Source organism: Acomys minous (genome assembly GCF_964271855.1).
Source record: "Acomys minous genome assembly, chromosome: 14".
Taxonomy (NCBI): domain Eukaryota; kingdom Metazoa; phylum Chordata; class Mammalia; order Rodentia; family Muridae; genus Acomys; species Acomys minous.
Window position 1 is genome coordinate 72,193,315 of NC_140496.1, and position 16,451 is coordinate 72,209,765.

Genomic DNA, 16,451 nt, shown 5'->3' on the forward strand with positions numbered 1-16,451 from the left:
GATGCATGCCGTCCTGATGAGACTTGATAGCCTGGGGTCAGTTGGTAGGGGAAAGGGGCTGCCCTTCCTTAAAATTATAGTATATCTTTTAGAGGCAAAGTAGGTGATAAAACAGATGAAGAGATGACAAATGATAGGTGATCAAAAGATAAATGACAGATAGATGATAGATAGATAGATAGATAGATAGATAGATAGATAGAAAGATAGATAGATAGATAGATAGATAGATAGATAGATAGAGTGAGTGAGTGAGTGAGTGAGTGAGTGAGTCATGGTCTCTGGTTTTGAGGGTTTTTTTCCCCAAATTTTTTATTCAATAATTTTTTTGGGCCTGTGGATGCTAAAACTGATAATCTAACTTGAGAAAAATATTACATTTTTGAGCATAGTAAGTCTCAGTAAGAGTCTTGAAGTGGACTAAAGGTGTGTTTGGGCAGGAGCTCCACAGGAAGACCAACAGAGTGAACAAATCTGAGCCCAGGCTGGCCAACAGAGACTGATGCACCAACCAAGGACCTTGCCTGGAGAGGACCTAGGCCCCTCGGTCAGATGTGCTGATAGGCAGCTCAGTCTTCATATGGGTCCCCTAGTATGGGGAGCAGGGGCTGTCTCTGCCTGGCACGTTGATCCCTTCCCCCTGGTGGGGTGCTTTACCAGGCCACAGAAGAAGAGGCTGTAGGCAGTTCTGATGAGACTTGATAGGCTGGGGTCAGTTGGTAGGGGAAAAGGGCTCCCCCTCTCTGAGTACTATGGTGGGGGGTGGGGGGAGGGGAATAAGGAAGGGAAAGTGGGACTGGGAGACGAGGGGGTCTACAATTGGGATGTAAAGTAAATACATTTTTTAAAGTAAATGTAAATTTTAAAAGGATATATTATATGAGAAAAACTATTTTTAATAAAAGGGAAAAATTTTTTAATTGTCCAGACTAGGAAAGGGTGGCAGATATCTTGTCATATCTCATTAACTACTAGCATCGGTGGCTTCTGAGACTGGTATCTAGTCCCAATTTTGTCCCCTGTGTAGTTCACGGCTGTTGTCTCTATTGAGAGGAGTCATACGTGAAGAAGACATACTTGGTGGACAATCTCCATGCTCCCGGTTCCGGAGTTTCAAAATAAATGCTAAAGCTGCAGTCATCTAAGGTTGTACTTTCTGGGTGTTTGTAGCCACTGTTACAGTCCCTAATGGGCCTCACTCCCATCCTACCTTGCAGTCGAACTGCTCAAACAGGTTTTGGTCAACTTTCTTAAAACCCAGAAAGAAATAGCAAACGGTGATTTCACTCATGTTAGTGATACATAAGTTAAAACAAGGCATGAGTGTGAAAATGTCCATTCAGACCAATTGTGCCCTCCTGAGATATATATTTTTTTGCATTAAATTGCACTCTTCTTTCTTCTTACTGAAAGGAAAAAGTTTAAAATTCTCTAGAAAAGCTATTTTTCTCCTTCTTGATCTGATTATCCTAATTCAATCCATAGAGGAGAAACCAGGTGGGAATATATTAACATTTCCATTCGGTTCAAAATAACTTAATACATTACTTTCCACTTTCCTTTGTATGTCGTGGTTGCCAGCCCCTCTATTCAATTCCTCTGTAAATAGTTAAATCTTATGAAATCACGTACTCTGTAATTGCAATTACTATGTAATCTTCTCAGAAGGCAACAGTGACCAAATTCTTGCTCTACTATACATCGGGAAGAAGACTACAAGGCTCTTGCAGTGCCCTCATCTCTGCCAAGTGGCTGTCCTTCAAGGCATGAAACACCTGAGAGTACTGTTGGACGGGCACACCAACTCAGAGAAATGTTTCAGCTATACATGGCTGAGCACCTGACCAAGGAAAGCATCACATAAGAACAGTTTTAAGAATATATCATGTATCTGATGTTGGCCAATTCATATTTCTGCTGTATTTGCGTTATGGACAAAAAATATTACTAACCAGTTTTTCCAGATGTGCTTTAAGACTAATGAATTGTTTTGCCTGTAACAGTTCCACATAAATGCAATGACCAATTGGTGAGGAGTGTGTTGAGGTTAGCTAATTCCATTCATTTTAACTTCTTTTTCCACAGACGCTCAATCCGTACAAAAGAATTCTTCTGTTCTTTAAAACAGGTCCATGAATTCATTCTTTTTTAAGTCTCTAGGAGGCCATACCCTGATAACCTTTGACCTTATCTATTTTAATCCCTTGAGTGAGAACGAGCTAACTGTAAATTTCCAACTCCAGAAATAAGCTGGGGTTGTACCATAGGGTAAAGAGTTTCACTAGAATGAAATCTGAGGTTCGATCTCCCCCACTAGGAAGAGGGGGAAAACCTCCAGATAAAAAACCCCTTCCCATCCACAGGAAAGTGTTCCCCTGTGCTTTCTGGACAAGGGCAGGACAAGGCTGTCATAATAGCTTATCTGATTCAGTTCTGTAATTTTTCCTTTAAGGAAAACGATCATTCTTCACAAAAACAAAAACAAGAACAAAAACAAAAACCTGGTTGATGCCCAGCATGTGGCACAGGACCCACAGCTTTGGGTCCTTAGCAGTGTTTTACTAACAGAAAGGAAAACCAGAGCTATAAAGAGGGAGACGAGGAACCTAGTATTCTCTGATGTTTGTGAAAGTCGAAGCGCAAGGCTGCTCTGAGTGTGTGGCCTCGTGAGCAACAAGCAACACAGGAATATCAGTACAAGAGGAACTGAAAATTGAGAATTCCAAGCCTGGGGAAGCCGAAGGGAGCCAACCAAATGGAGTCAAGAGTAAAATTACAAAGAGACTTTAGTACACTAACAACTCAAAATCCAAATGATGAGTATCCAGGAGTAAATTCCATAAAACTTTTATTTATTAGCAGTGTATTCTTCTACACTTCAAAATAGAACAAAATATTTTCTGAAAGATAAACTATTCATAACAAAATACATGGCAAACAATTTTTATTATAAGTGGAGAATCTCTCTGCTATATAATCTCTATATATACATCCCCTTCTTGGTGTGCCTTATGTATGTACATGTGTATAAATAAGCTTAAGACATACACATGTAAATACACATGGCATATATATATATATATACATAATTATGGAAAATGTACAGTAGTCAACTTTACAGTCACTTTAGTAGCTGCACTCACTAGTGTCATAGAACAACTAAAAATGATAATATGGTTCTCTTCCCCCACATCTCAAATGTCACCTTGATTACTTTTCAATGATAATTTGAAAGAAATAGTATTCCCTCCCTATATAATGAACCAACATTTAAACATAATAACTCATAATTAAATAGTCTACTTTTTCAACTTTGGAAAGATATAGAATTTAATTCCTCTTTATGCTTTTGATTCTTAGAGCATATAAATCAACTTTGCATCAGGTGAGTGCAATTATTTGGTGCTGTAGCTCTGGGAAATTGTGCTAACAAGCCTGAGTCAAGCATTCATTCCAATGTCATTTGAAAAGTGTAAAACATAAGCAAGGTGTCTTGCCAAAGCATATGTAACAGTTTGAAGATACCCTCTCCTCATAAACATCATAAATAATTCAACAGTTGGAGTAAAGCTCTTTGTATGAATCTGTTTAACTAGCCCTTGCCCGCTCTCAAGCATCCTGGAAGAGAATCAATATGTAAAATCTCTATCTCAGACAAGAAGCCAATAGGCTTCTGGAAACTTACATGTAGAGTCACACTTACATGGAAGGGCTTTTCTTTCTCATCTGGTTCTAGGCAGACCTGTGAGCACATGAGGGGAATGTGCTTCCATTAAAACATCTGTTAGTGTACAGATCTACCCACTCAGCAGCATTCTCTTCAGTTTATTCCTTCATTGCTTTAAAAGTGGCATCAGACCACGCATGCTTACAGGGCAATGACCACCTCGTACCGAGAACAGGGTGTTTGAGTTATTAACTCTTTTGATGTGTGTTTTGGTCTTTAACGGCCTTGTTGTACAGTTACTGAGGGTGTTCTTTCGAACCGTAGACAGAGGTCTTAAAATCTGTCCCTCCTTTGCATATTTACACAAAGGTATAAGCAAAATAAATAGCGTAAGGCATTATTTTTTTCTTAAAGCACTCGTGAGAGAGAGAAAAATAAAAGCATTTGGAATGTTCTGTCATTTCAAAAAGGAAAAAGTTATTATTTCAGAAGAAATGCCCAGCGAATTCTGGTCTTAAGGAAATGCTAAAGTGTGTTTTTTAAGCCTCCTACTTAAAAGGTTCAAGAATAAAAACAAAGGGAAAAGGGTTTTTTTCCTAAAGAAACCCTATCAAACAACCTCACTCTTGGTAGAGATAAAATTGGATGGACCCAAATCAGACTCACTTCAGCAGAGAATGCCCGATCTACTGAGCTCATGTGGGGAGCATTAAAATCACTTCCTAATGACGGGCTCCCTCACTGTCACTTCATAAGGAGGAATTATTTCCTCACTGTAGACAAAGCCATACTAAAGCTAAACAAATTTAAAATACAAATTTTTGGTAGCAAACAGCAAGAAAAATCTAAATCAAAATATAGTCTAGCTTTTACATAATTTTATATATTTATAAAATTACCAAAATAGTCTTTTATAAAGTTCATGATACATATATAATGTAACACTGTACAAGTAAATGCAGTAACAAATACATTACTGAAATACATTAAAAATAAGCTTTCAAAATACCAAATTTAACATTAAAACTGTCTTTACAAGTATGGACACCGCCATAAACATCATCACAGTGCATTTATAGTAGTCATCAGCCAGTGCTCTGGTCTCAAGTCTCTCAGTGGTGCTATGTTAACATTCTCTATAATTTAAGGTAAGAAGGTGGATATCCTCCAGGCAAGCAGCTGTTTTCGTCCACATTGCACATCCAGATGTCTAAGAATGGAGCCACCTTCGCTGGAGCAGCAAGGCTTAGTAATGAACATATTCAGACTGAAGGGACTGTGTAGGAAGAGACATAAGCTCAGGTTAAATTTCATCACACATTAAAGCGTCCAAAATGTTGTACAGCCCCCTCCTTCAACACAGGGCAACTCAGGTCTATTATAGAAAAGGTACATGAAATAAACTAAGAAAGCAAATGATACGGGGAAGTGAGCTTTTACTAAGAAAGCAAGACATTCAGTTAGGTAAAGTGACTGTTAGAAAACTTAATATTTTAAAAGATTTAATAATGGTTAAGAATGACTCCAGTCAAGTAATAATTGAAAGCAAAAATGTAGCATCAATTTGGTTTTGAGCCTTAGTGTAGCAATATTGTCTATTACTCAAAAAATTAAGTGATAGTTATAATTAATTGAGAGCTGTTAGAACAAACTATGATTTTTGTTTCACTTAATATACATAAGTGGCATGCTAATGCTTCTCAAACAGAGTTAGCAACCACTTAAATACAGTCCTTAAGAATGCTAGAGTTTAATCAATACCTTATAGGTCCTTTCCGCTAAGGAAACACAAAGCACCTGAGCCTTGGAATCTGATCTGAGGACCCAAAGCTGCAGACAGCACAAGAGTCTTACAACAACGGGACAAGCAGGTGAGCATGTAGGACCACCCAGACCCTTCCACGTCGAGACGGACACTATGGTGTGAGCGGAGCATGAGGGGCATGTGTCAGATCACCAGGATAGAAGACACAGGCCAGGAAAGGGGCAGAGGCAGCAGAAAGCTCACCAAAGCAGCTTTAGGGAAGCATGTAGTGTTGACCCAGGAGACAGATGAGTTCTAAGCATCAAAGATTCTTGGCACGGTTCCTCTCACCAAATGCCTGGATCAACAACGACTACTTGGTTCTCCACAAGATGCCTCCTTTTCTCATTTAATACTTTTTCAAACCAATCTGCAGCATTTTGCTAACATGATGTATTTTATGAATAGAAATTACTAATTTCATAACTGGTCCATTTTGGTGATGATGTAGTTATTTGTCTGTCTGTCTGTCTGTCTGTCTGTCTGTCTGTCTGTCTCTCTCTCTCTCTCTGTCTCTCTCTGTCTCTCTGTCTCTCTCTCCTCTCTCTCCTCTCTTCTCTCTTCTCTCTCTCTTCTCTCTTCTCTCTTCTCTCTTCTCTCTCTCTCTCTCTCTCTCTCTCTCTCTCTCTCTCTCTCTCTCTCTCTCTCTCTCTCTCACACACACACACACACACACAGAGTTTCCAAAGAATTTATAAAAACATAAAACTAACAGGTCAGGGCTGGAGAGGTGACTCAGAAGTTAAGAGCACTAGCTACTCTTCTAGAGGGGCTGAGTTCAATTCCCAGCAACCACATGGTAGCTCACAGCATCTCTAGTGAGTACTGGTGCCCTCTTCTGACATGCATTTGTACATGCAGACACAACATTGTATACATAATAAATCTTAAAAAAAAAAAATTTAAAAGGTCAGCTTCAAAGTCCCAGGAAACTGTATACCCTATCAACAGCCATTTACTAAGTATTTTTTTAATCAAAATTGGCAAGTACAATTTTTATTCTCAAAAGGCAGAACCTATTGTCATAACACATGAAATAAAGGTTGAGCCAATTGCCGGGCCCAGTGGTGCACACCTGTAATCCTAGCACTCACGAAGCAGAGGCAGGTGGATCTCTGTAAGTTTGAGGCCAGCCTGGTCTACAGAGTGAGCCCAGGATAGCCAAGGATATACAGAGAAACCCTGTCTTGAAAAAAAAAATGGTAGAAGTATTTACTTAGATAGCAGTGTCCACAGAATAAAATTAGCATTGTGTACCACCAGCAAAGGATAGAAGGAAAAGAAGGAAGGGCGGTTCTCTGGGCTAAGCGAGGTCCAGTGTCAGGAACTCTAAGAAAAGGCGAAAGAGTTTTTGCAAGTGAACTTCCTTGATTTGCGGTGTGGTTTATAGTTAGGCTTCAAAAGAGAAGCGAGATGATAAGAACTAAGCAGCATAAAACAGCAACCCCACCAAGGAGCTGTCCTGTGCGATGGGCTGATGCTATCAAGCCCTCGTGTTTTCAGCTTGAAGAACACCCAGATCTAGCCAATGGGCAGGACATTCTCCCCAGTTGAGTGAAGAGTGGGGTTTGACTTTCACACAAACTCTGGTGCCCCATATTTGACCACATCCCCTGGATAGGGAGACCTGGTGGCACTCAGAGGAAGGATAGCAGGCTACCAAGAAGAGACTTGATACCCTATGAGCATATACAGGGGGAGGAGATCCCCCTCAGTCACAGACATAGGGGAGGGGAGTAAGGGAAAAATGGGAGGGAGGGAAGAGTGGGAGGATACAAGGGATGAGATAACCATTGAGATGTAATATAAATAAAGTAATAAAATAAAATAAAATGTTAAAAAAAAAAAAAAGAACAGCAGTGTTAGTACTAGTCATCACTGCCCTAGCTGCTTTTCTCCAGTTCCTCCTGACATCTGAAATGAGTCAGAGGCACAGCTTAGTGAAGTGTCTCCCTGCCAGCAAGGACATCACACCTGTGTGTTGCAGATGCTCTGCCTTCTGGAGTGTTCAACTCGTGTTTTTGCTCCGGCTAGAGAAGTTGCAAATGCTCTCCCCAACAGAAGTTAGAAGCCCTTTAAACAGCTTAGAAATTTACAGCAACAAAGCTGAGTTTGCAAGCACCTCTTAGAGCCTCGGGGCTTCATCATTACCCAACCAGTGCAGGATGCAGCAAACAGTAGTCAATTGACTGAAACTTTCTTCAAGGATTCTTACACAGACATCAATGTATCTTGTAAACTCTGTGTGCGTGTGTGTGCGTGCACGTGTGCGTGCACTGTGTGTGTGTGTGTGTGTGTGTGTGTGTGTGTGTGTGTGAGCGCGCCCGCGCACACACGTGTGTGTATTTGTACTTTTCACTTCCTAACTCTCCACACTCCCTGATCTGGAAAACAGACATTACTTCAGAACACCTTGAGGTCTCCCTTACGCACATGGAGTATGTATCCCTTGGTCTCCTTTTTCATAGCCACGTCCACCAGCCCTGAGATTTAGTCCAGCTTCAAATACAGTTCACCGCAATTCCACCTGCTTTGTGTTTTCCAGACACAATTTGCTCTCTTACTATCCTGAAATGACTCTACAGATCTTTGCAAACAAACTTGGCCAAAGCAGAGCCTTTTGTCCAGCCAATTCACTCATTTGCTGAACAATTATAGATAAACTAGGCAGTGCGAGGTGGAAACGCAATATTAAGACTCCTGGAACAAATCGTACTCCACGGCTTCTTTGGAGAGTACAAGGAAAGAGAAAATAATAAAATATCATTTAAAATGGAGTTAGCAAATTATTGCAACTTCGGTATTTTGTAAGAAATTAACTTCCTTTTATTCTCAATCTAAAAATAAAACCCTTTAATGAAAAAGACTGAAGGGGAAGAGAAACACCAGAGTCTACGAGATCTGCTGACTTCAAGACCTCACAACTAAACACTTGCAAGGCCTTTTGTCTGAGGAGGAACAATGAAGGGCAACAGAAACAGCGGATTCCAGAGCACTGTGTGCCGCGCAATGAGGTCAGGTCCAGGGGCTTTCGGGGCCACCTGGGCTCAGCCACAAAGACCTTAAAGGGAAGCATCAGTAAGCTGCATGTGGCCTCTCAGCACGAAGGATGGCTAAGCCTCCGTAGCTGCTCGGTTCATGGAATGCGCACATGACAAAGCATGCCTTCCGGTTTCTTGCACAGACACCAACTGTGCAGAGTTTCTTCCAACCGTTATATGTCGCAGAACTCTAGTCCAAACTCTGAATGGCTTCAGTATCTACAACTGACCAGACACAAGCAAAATTTCCCACAGTGACCTCATATGATGTCTACAGTCAGCATACAGGCATAAAAACAAACAACAACAAAATGCGTAATGTTAAATTTCAGGCTATGTTCATAAAACTGTACAGGAAACATGATCTTGTTACTATTCAGGCCCCCTTCCCATGATATATATACATTTAAAATGATTTTAGATGAGAGGTACTCAGCCAGTACTAATGTTATAGCAAGTATAGTAGTAACCAGTTATTAAATTTTTAATTTTTATAATAAGAATGTATTTTGTATTTGAAAAACAGTATCATCATTACCATTAACTTTATTAAACCAGATGAAAATAAAACTACTTGGTGTTCTTTTTTTTTTTTTCTACTTGGTGTTCTTGATATATAAGATGCAATACTTGGCAGTTCATCTATTCTGAGAACTTTACTGAGTATTTTTCTATATATCAGACACAGTTTAGACATCTCTTATGTATTTGCTCATTAAATTCTTTATACTACCCATTTCACAGACGAGGAAATTGTAGCACATAGAAGTGAAGTTATTTGCCCCAGATTACTCAGGCAGGAAATGATGGAGTCCGAAGCCTAGGAGCCTGGCTCTAAGCACAAACATCGGTCTAGCTCCTCGAGGGAACTTCAAATATCTGTCCTGTAATCACTACTTACTCCATCTAATAGACTCTTTCACCCTAACAAGAACAAGGATATACAAATTACAAAATAGATATTATGTGTCCTACATTAAAGGAGATTGCACATTTTAAAATTATTTTTCATCAGAAATGAATTTTTAAAAATTCAATATAAGAGCACGTACATGGCCAGATGTGGTGGCGCACGCCTCTAACCTCAGCGTCAGGTGTTAATGCCAATGGCAGTAAAACAAATAAATAGAGATAACGACAGAGATCAGGGACATGGTCATGAGACCTGAGGTGTAAAGATCATTTTATGTTCACAAGGGCTTACATAACCAAGATATTTCATCTCAAGCCCATTTGGTCAGTAGGTTCCCATGGGGCTCTCAGACTAAATCAGGTCTATTAGGACTGTATGGCAGTATTACGGTATGGAAACAAAAAAATAATGTGGCAATATTTGACCTGGGGAAGCACAGGTGAAGTGGATTGCCCAATATTTTCAGCCTCAAAATGTGTTATGTCAAAAAAACAAAAAACAAAACAAACAAACAAAAAACCCACAAGCTTCTGTCAAGAAGCGTCATTTCCCGAAAGCAGGGAAGTTTGACATAAAACAAAGTGTTAGGTAAGGGAGATCAAGACTGCTTGTTCTGTTCTGGAAACTCGCTCCTAATCTGTTTTGGCAGATGAATGTCTTAACGTTAAAACTTCAGCTCCTCTGGAGGTGTTTCTCTCTTAAACAGCCCAGCTTCTTAATCGCAGCAGAAAAAAAAATCTCATAATTATAGCTATGCATGCAGTACAGACGCTTAGTGAATGCAAAAACAACAAATAAGAAAGACTGGCAGAGAGTAGCGTCATGACAGCAGATGGGTACAGACGCAGTCTGTCCAAATAACTTCTGTGGCAGCTCCTGGATTGGTGCCCTAGGAAGTCAGAGAGAACAGTTTTTGCGTGGCCTTTGGAATTTCTATTATATTTCATTATTTCCCCAAGTTTCTTAAGAAAGAAACACATGGTCTTCTTGTTACTCCAGTGTGAATTCTTACTATAAGAGGCAAAATGCACCAAAGAAAAAAAAGTTTATTTTAAAGTTTTAGGTAATTAAGAAAAGTATATATTTGATAATATGAGGTTTTATTTCTACTCTTGCATCAAAACCATTGAGGAACAAGTGAAATCTGAGTAATTTCAATCCACAACTCCCTTTATGTTCTTCCCTTATATCCTTTTCATGTCTCTATAATAGCTTGAGGCAATGCTTTACTATTTAAGAATTAACACACAAACTATGCACACTAATACATATTTCCACAAATAAGGTTTCTCGACAATTTAAAAAGTTTGCTTCTAGATGCATATTTACAGGCATCCCTGTAAAATTTTCAGGGATGGTAGATGAAACACCAATGGAGATGACTTTATGGTCAACACAAAAAGCCTGAAGGGCAGTAATAAAATCAGCTTTGAAAAGGGTATATACAACCCAGGCATGGGGGCGAACGCCTGCGATCCCAGCACTCAGGAACGCAGAGGCAGGTGGATGTCTGTGACTTCAAGGCCAGCCTGGTCTACAAAGCAAGCCCAAAATAGCCAAGGCTACATAGAAAAACCCTGTCTCAAAAACAAAAAAAAAGAAAAGAAAAAGAAAAGGGTATGCACACTTTCCCTGTATCTTTTATGTATTCCAAGGGCCCCAAGATGTAACAAGACAATTCTGGTTAATTAAAACATGATGTAAAATATTCTTTTACCTTCCTACATGGCTTTTAATAGAGTCTTTTTTTTTTCTGGGGGAATTTAATATAGGCTTTTCAGCAATCACAAAGAGTTCAATTGTTAGATGACAGATTGTTGACACCTTGCTTGACTCAGTCAACCGTTACTTGAGTGTTTTCAGTTCATCTGAACAAAATTATATTGATGCAAGCTCGTTTTAAATTTATTTTCTATTTTAGTAAAGCCACGATCCTTCAAAAAAAAAAACCTGACAACTTCCAGATTACTGTATACTAATGTTAAAACTAAAAACTTGGTTTTTCTTTTGAGTAGTGCTTCACAGTCTAGAAAGTCTACCAGGGCATATGGGCTCCTAGGTTCCTTTTCTTAGCACGAGCACAGATATCCAACTTCCAATTCAATACTACTTATTAGGCATTCCTTAATCTGTAGAGCCTTGGCAAACAAAGATGCTCTACGCAGCTTAAAGGCCAGCAGATGAGAGAGAAAGTCTTGGATACGTGACTGTGTAAGTGACAGGTGTGTGAACAGTTGTATGAGAGTTGAGAAGTAAAAGCCTTTCTACTCAGATCGGTCACAGACGTGTCATCAAGAGAGCTTGTTTCAACAGGCCAGGAAATATAAAACCAAGCAGAAAAAGGGGTGGGGGCCAGTGTGAATGCCATGTGTTCAGCTTCAGGCTGAAGCAGCCGCTGAAAGGAAGCAAGCCACAAGGCACAGGAAGAGCCTTGAATGCTAAGCCAAGAGATCAAGACTCGGCACTGAAGACTGAGCAGAGCCCCTGAATAATACTGAAAGAATACAACTCGATGAGTCCTGCCTCAGAAACGAATACAGACAACCAGACATGGGGAATTAAAGGCGAGAGATGCTTGTGGCAGGGAGTCAGCACAGAGGGGCTATTTAATAGTTCATAGAGACCGATTCTCACAGCTGAGGGAAGAAAGGAAGGACGCGCTGAAAGGACTGATGGGACCTGGAGGCAGCTGTGTCAGACTGCAAGACTTCCTAAGTCATGTCCTATCTGTCTAAGGATACACATCCTGCGTGAGCGCTTTCTATATACGAGAGGGGGATGCCATAAAAATCGGTCTTTACACAGAAAGAGAGTTGGGGAATGCGGAGTGAGAGAATTTCAAAAGTTTGAAAGAAAACAATGTCAATATTTAAAAATATGAAAATATACAATAAATAGGGAAAAATCTAGATATCATGAGATATCCAAAGGTTAGATGTCATTTTTTTCTACCTGACATGTCTGTCTTATTTCAGGTTTACCAATCAGCTCTGTAGGGACCCAGGGACCCCTCACACATCCATGACATAGGTGACTCTCTATATAGGAGAGGAGTGATCCAGGCTAAAGGAGCAAAATGGGGTGACTTCTAAAAAAGGCTGTGATTGCCATTGTCAAGTGTGGCCAATGAGAGCTGCGCAGAGAGTGTGAGAGGCAGAGGGGAGGAGGCAGGGGGAGTGGGGTGGGAACACAGCACGTGTAAGGGTGGCACAGAGGTGGAGGATGAAATCCTCAAGGACGTGAGGAGAGTAACGCTCACAAGCAGAGGGCGATGAGCTTTAAACGTCCAAAGGGCCCTAAAATGCGCCGCAGACAGCAAGCTGTGCTCCAAACCCCCTCCACGGGCAAGTGCTAAATATTTGTAAAATGTAAGGAGGAAATAAAAACTGCTGCAGGAGTCAAAGCAAGATCAGCATCCTTGTGACCTGGAAACAAACCCAGCCTCAGTGGTGGGCCACTGACTACAGAGCAGGAGACAAGCAGCGGTGGCCAGCTGTTCTGTGCTCAAGGACACAAAGGCTAAAATCCCACAGCTGGCTCAAGCTTTCACAGCTGTGAAAGGAGACTGGAGAAACTATGGTCACTGTCCTCAGGCCAGGGCTTATTCATAACCACCCGTGCCTGAGAAGCAAGCCTGAGCCCAAAACTCAGCAGAACCCACAAGAAAGGATAAATTAGTCAAGGCAATGGTATGCTAGTCACCATGATTTGACCACTGCATATCAAAACATCACATTGTATGCCATAAATAGGCATAGTTCTTGTTTTTCTTTCTTTTTTTTTTTTTTAGTAATTTATTTATTACATATACAGTGCTCTGCCTGCATGTATACCTGCAGGCCAGAAGAGGGCATCAGATCACATTATAGATGGTTGTGAGCCACCATGTGGTTGCTGAGAATTGAACTCAGGACCTCTGGAGGAACAGTCAGTGCCTTTAACCTCTGAGCCATCTCTCCAGCCCCCATAGGCATAGTTCTTATGTAAGTTAAAAAGCAAAATAAACTTCAAAAAAGAAGAAAAAGAACAACAAGAAGAACAAGAACAAGAAGAACAAGAAGAAAGGAAAGAAAGAAAAAAGAAAGAAAGAAATGTGAAGGAGAAGCGAAGCAGACGAACAAATACTAACCATCCATCTGGCACTGGGGAGATGGCTCAATGAGCAATGTATTTGTCACACAAACATCAGCATCTGAATTCAGATCCTCAGCAATCACACTGAAGCTGAGCACAGTGGCATACACATGTAACCCAAGCACTGGGAAGGCAGAGTCAGAAAGATCCCTGGAGCTTACAGACCAGTCAGTCTTGTCAATCAGAGGGGGTCTCAGTGAGAGATCCTGCCTCAAAAGATAAGGTAGAGAACGATGAAGACACGGAACATAAACCTCCGGTCTATTCATGAATGCATGCACACGTGCACACACACACATATACACACATGTACATACACACACATGCATACATATAGACACACACACGCATACATGCACACACACAGATACACACTCACACATGCATACATATACACACAGACACATGCACACACACACACATCCATACATGCACACACTGAAATGCACACGCATAGACACACACACATACATGTACACACAGATGCACACACACATACACACTCACACATACATACATACACACATATACACACACATACACAAAATCTTGCATTCAGAGTGAATCCGTCAACTAGAATGCTGCAACATACAAGAAAAGTGACACTCAGAAAACAGGCAAGGCCACATCTCAGACAAAGTCTCCTAAGCAGAAACAAGAGGCTGAGCAGCTGAAACTCTCAAGAAACAGATCATAGAGAGAACAAGAAGCCATGCCACCCAAACCGGCAGGCCCAAATTCAAACAAACAGATGGCTATAACAACCCGAAGGAAGGAGAGATGCTACTCAAAGCCATTGAAACATTGCGTCATACTCATAAATAGGCAGACGCCCAAGTGTACACACCCGAAAGACGATCAGTACCTGGGAAACAGGAAGAATTCAATCACAGTATTAGTTAGAGCTCAGGACTGAAAATATAAAACAGAAGGTCAGAAATATTGAGGATACGTTGACAGGTGTCAGCACAAATACCCTGAGGTCACTTCCCTTCTGTGCAGGCAGCTTCACACTGGATGGGAGGTTTTACCCCGTTCTCTCCAAATCTTATGGAGAAAGTAGAAGAAAGGCAGAAGAGAAGTAGCTAACAAGTTAGTAGTTGGGAGTTTCCCATCACAGAAGACGCCATCAGAACACAAAGAGACCAAACAGCAGCGGCTGTCAAGAGTCTATGCCTAGATGTGTTCTGGAAACTACGGAATTTTAAAGCAAAAGAGAAAGCATCTCCTTACAATACAGCCAGTCCTAAAAGCCTTTGGAACCATCTTAAATTGGAAGGTGGGAATTTTAAGGAGTGGGGGTGGGGTAGCAGAGGGAGCACAATGAAAGAAGGACGAGGAATGAAGGCTGAAGAGGCACTGAGCCAGAGATGCCTGTGTGGAGCCATCAGTCTGGTAGAAAGCAATGGGTGTCTCTGACTTTGCTTCAGAGAAACAACACTGAGACCTGTAGTGAGGGTATATACATTAGGTACAATATTTTTTAATCGGTTGAGCTTTACATGTATATAAAAAGTACTTACTTCCTTTTATTCCTGGCTTCTAAACTACAAATAAAATAAAAGTAAATGCAACATTAAAACCGTACTAGTTCCTAGTGACATAACAGTATTGCTATTATTATGTAAGAAAAAAAGATACAGCCGGTCTGCTGGCTCAGACCTGTAATCCCAGCCACTCTAGAGGATCCCAGTTCAAGAACCGGCTGGCTGGGCTACAGCAAGCTCAGGCCAGCCCATGTGACTTAGTGAGACCTGCTCTCAAAAATATAAAGTGAAAAGGGGCTGAAGATATAACTAACTCAGTGACAGAGCACTTTCCCAGCATGTGACAGTTTTATCTAGAACAATCCTCCATAGCAGAAGGGGGGGGGGGGGTACAGGGAGAAATGTGTGAGTAAATTTAAGTGTAATACTAATGGCAATTAAGAGACTATAAACCACCTCGATGCCATACTTTTTTTTTTTGTATCAAACTTGGCACTTACTGCAAATTGTGTATTTGAAAGGTGCTTTCAAACGGAGAGACAAAAATAGCAGGCAGGCTTTATACAGGAAATTAATGTACACCACTGTTTAACATTGGAGATTTAAATTACAGCGAGGTACATCTGCAAACTCTACGTGCATAGCTGCATGCAAATCTAAAGGCACCTGCACCTTGCTGGCTCTGAAAGAATGGGCTACTTTCCCAAGTAAAATGCCCAGGTCCCTTAGGAGTGGAACAAAAGAGCAGCAGTGTTGAGCAAATGCCAAGGATATGCTTTAATGCTGGCACTGAGTTCATGTTCTATGACTAGTGCCCCAGTATCTCTCCACAAAAAAAAAAAAAAAAAAAAAGAATGCATCATATCTAAAGCAAGGTCAGAACAAAGAAGAAGGGAGAGAAAAAAAAATAGCACAGCAATTCAAAAACAAAAATTTAGATGCTTAGAATCATCTTCACCATTAAATATACTAACATTCAATTAAATGAACATGAATTCAAAGTATTTAATAAATGTCACCTTTATTTTTGTCATCTGTTATGCTAGTAAACCGTTCATGATGATTCAATGACTAAATATATTTAAAGTGAGGATGGGGTCATTATTCTCAACACAGAGAATGGGCATCAAGCTGAAATCAGGAGAACCCATTACACACGACTGAAAGGCAGGAGCACTTACTTCATCAGGAGCTGACAGCCACCGAGTCAACCAACAAACTGCTCACCGTTGTCATCACTATCATTGCTCCAAATTAACAATGAAACCTGCTTTAACGTACTTGCCAATTTTACTCAGTAGATTTTTCGACCAACTAGTTATGTAAGAGGATGGAATTCAATATTCCTATCTTACCCCAAGGCCTACCTCAAGCACCAGTTATCTCTAGGATATACCTATATTCT

At 40.6% G+C, this 16,451-nt stretch overlaps 1 protein-coding gene across 1 annotated transcript in view; it reads right to left on the minus strand.

The window, feature by feature from the left end:
- Positions 1–2,831: 2,831 nt before the first annotated feature.
- CDC14A (cell division cycle 14A) overlaps positions 2,832–16,451 on the minus strand; it is a 160,507-nt gene continuing 146,887 nt past the window's right edge. The window contains exon 17 of the mRNA XM_084755763.1: positions 2,832–4,943. Coding sequence (XP_084611889.1) covers positions 4,914–4,943 — 30 coding nt within the window. The 3' untranslated portion in view covers positions 2,832–4,913. The remainder of the gene's footprint in view (positions 4,944–16,451) is intronic.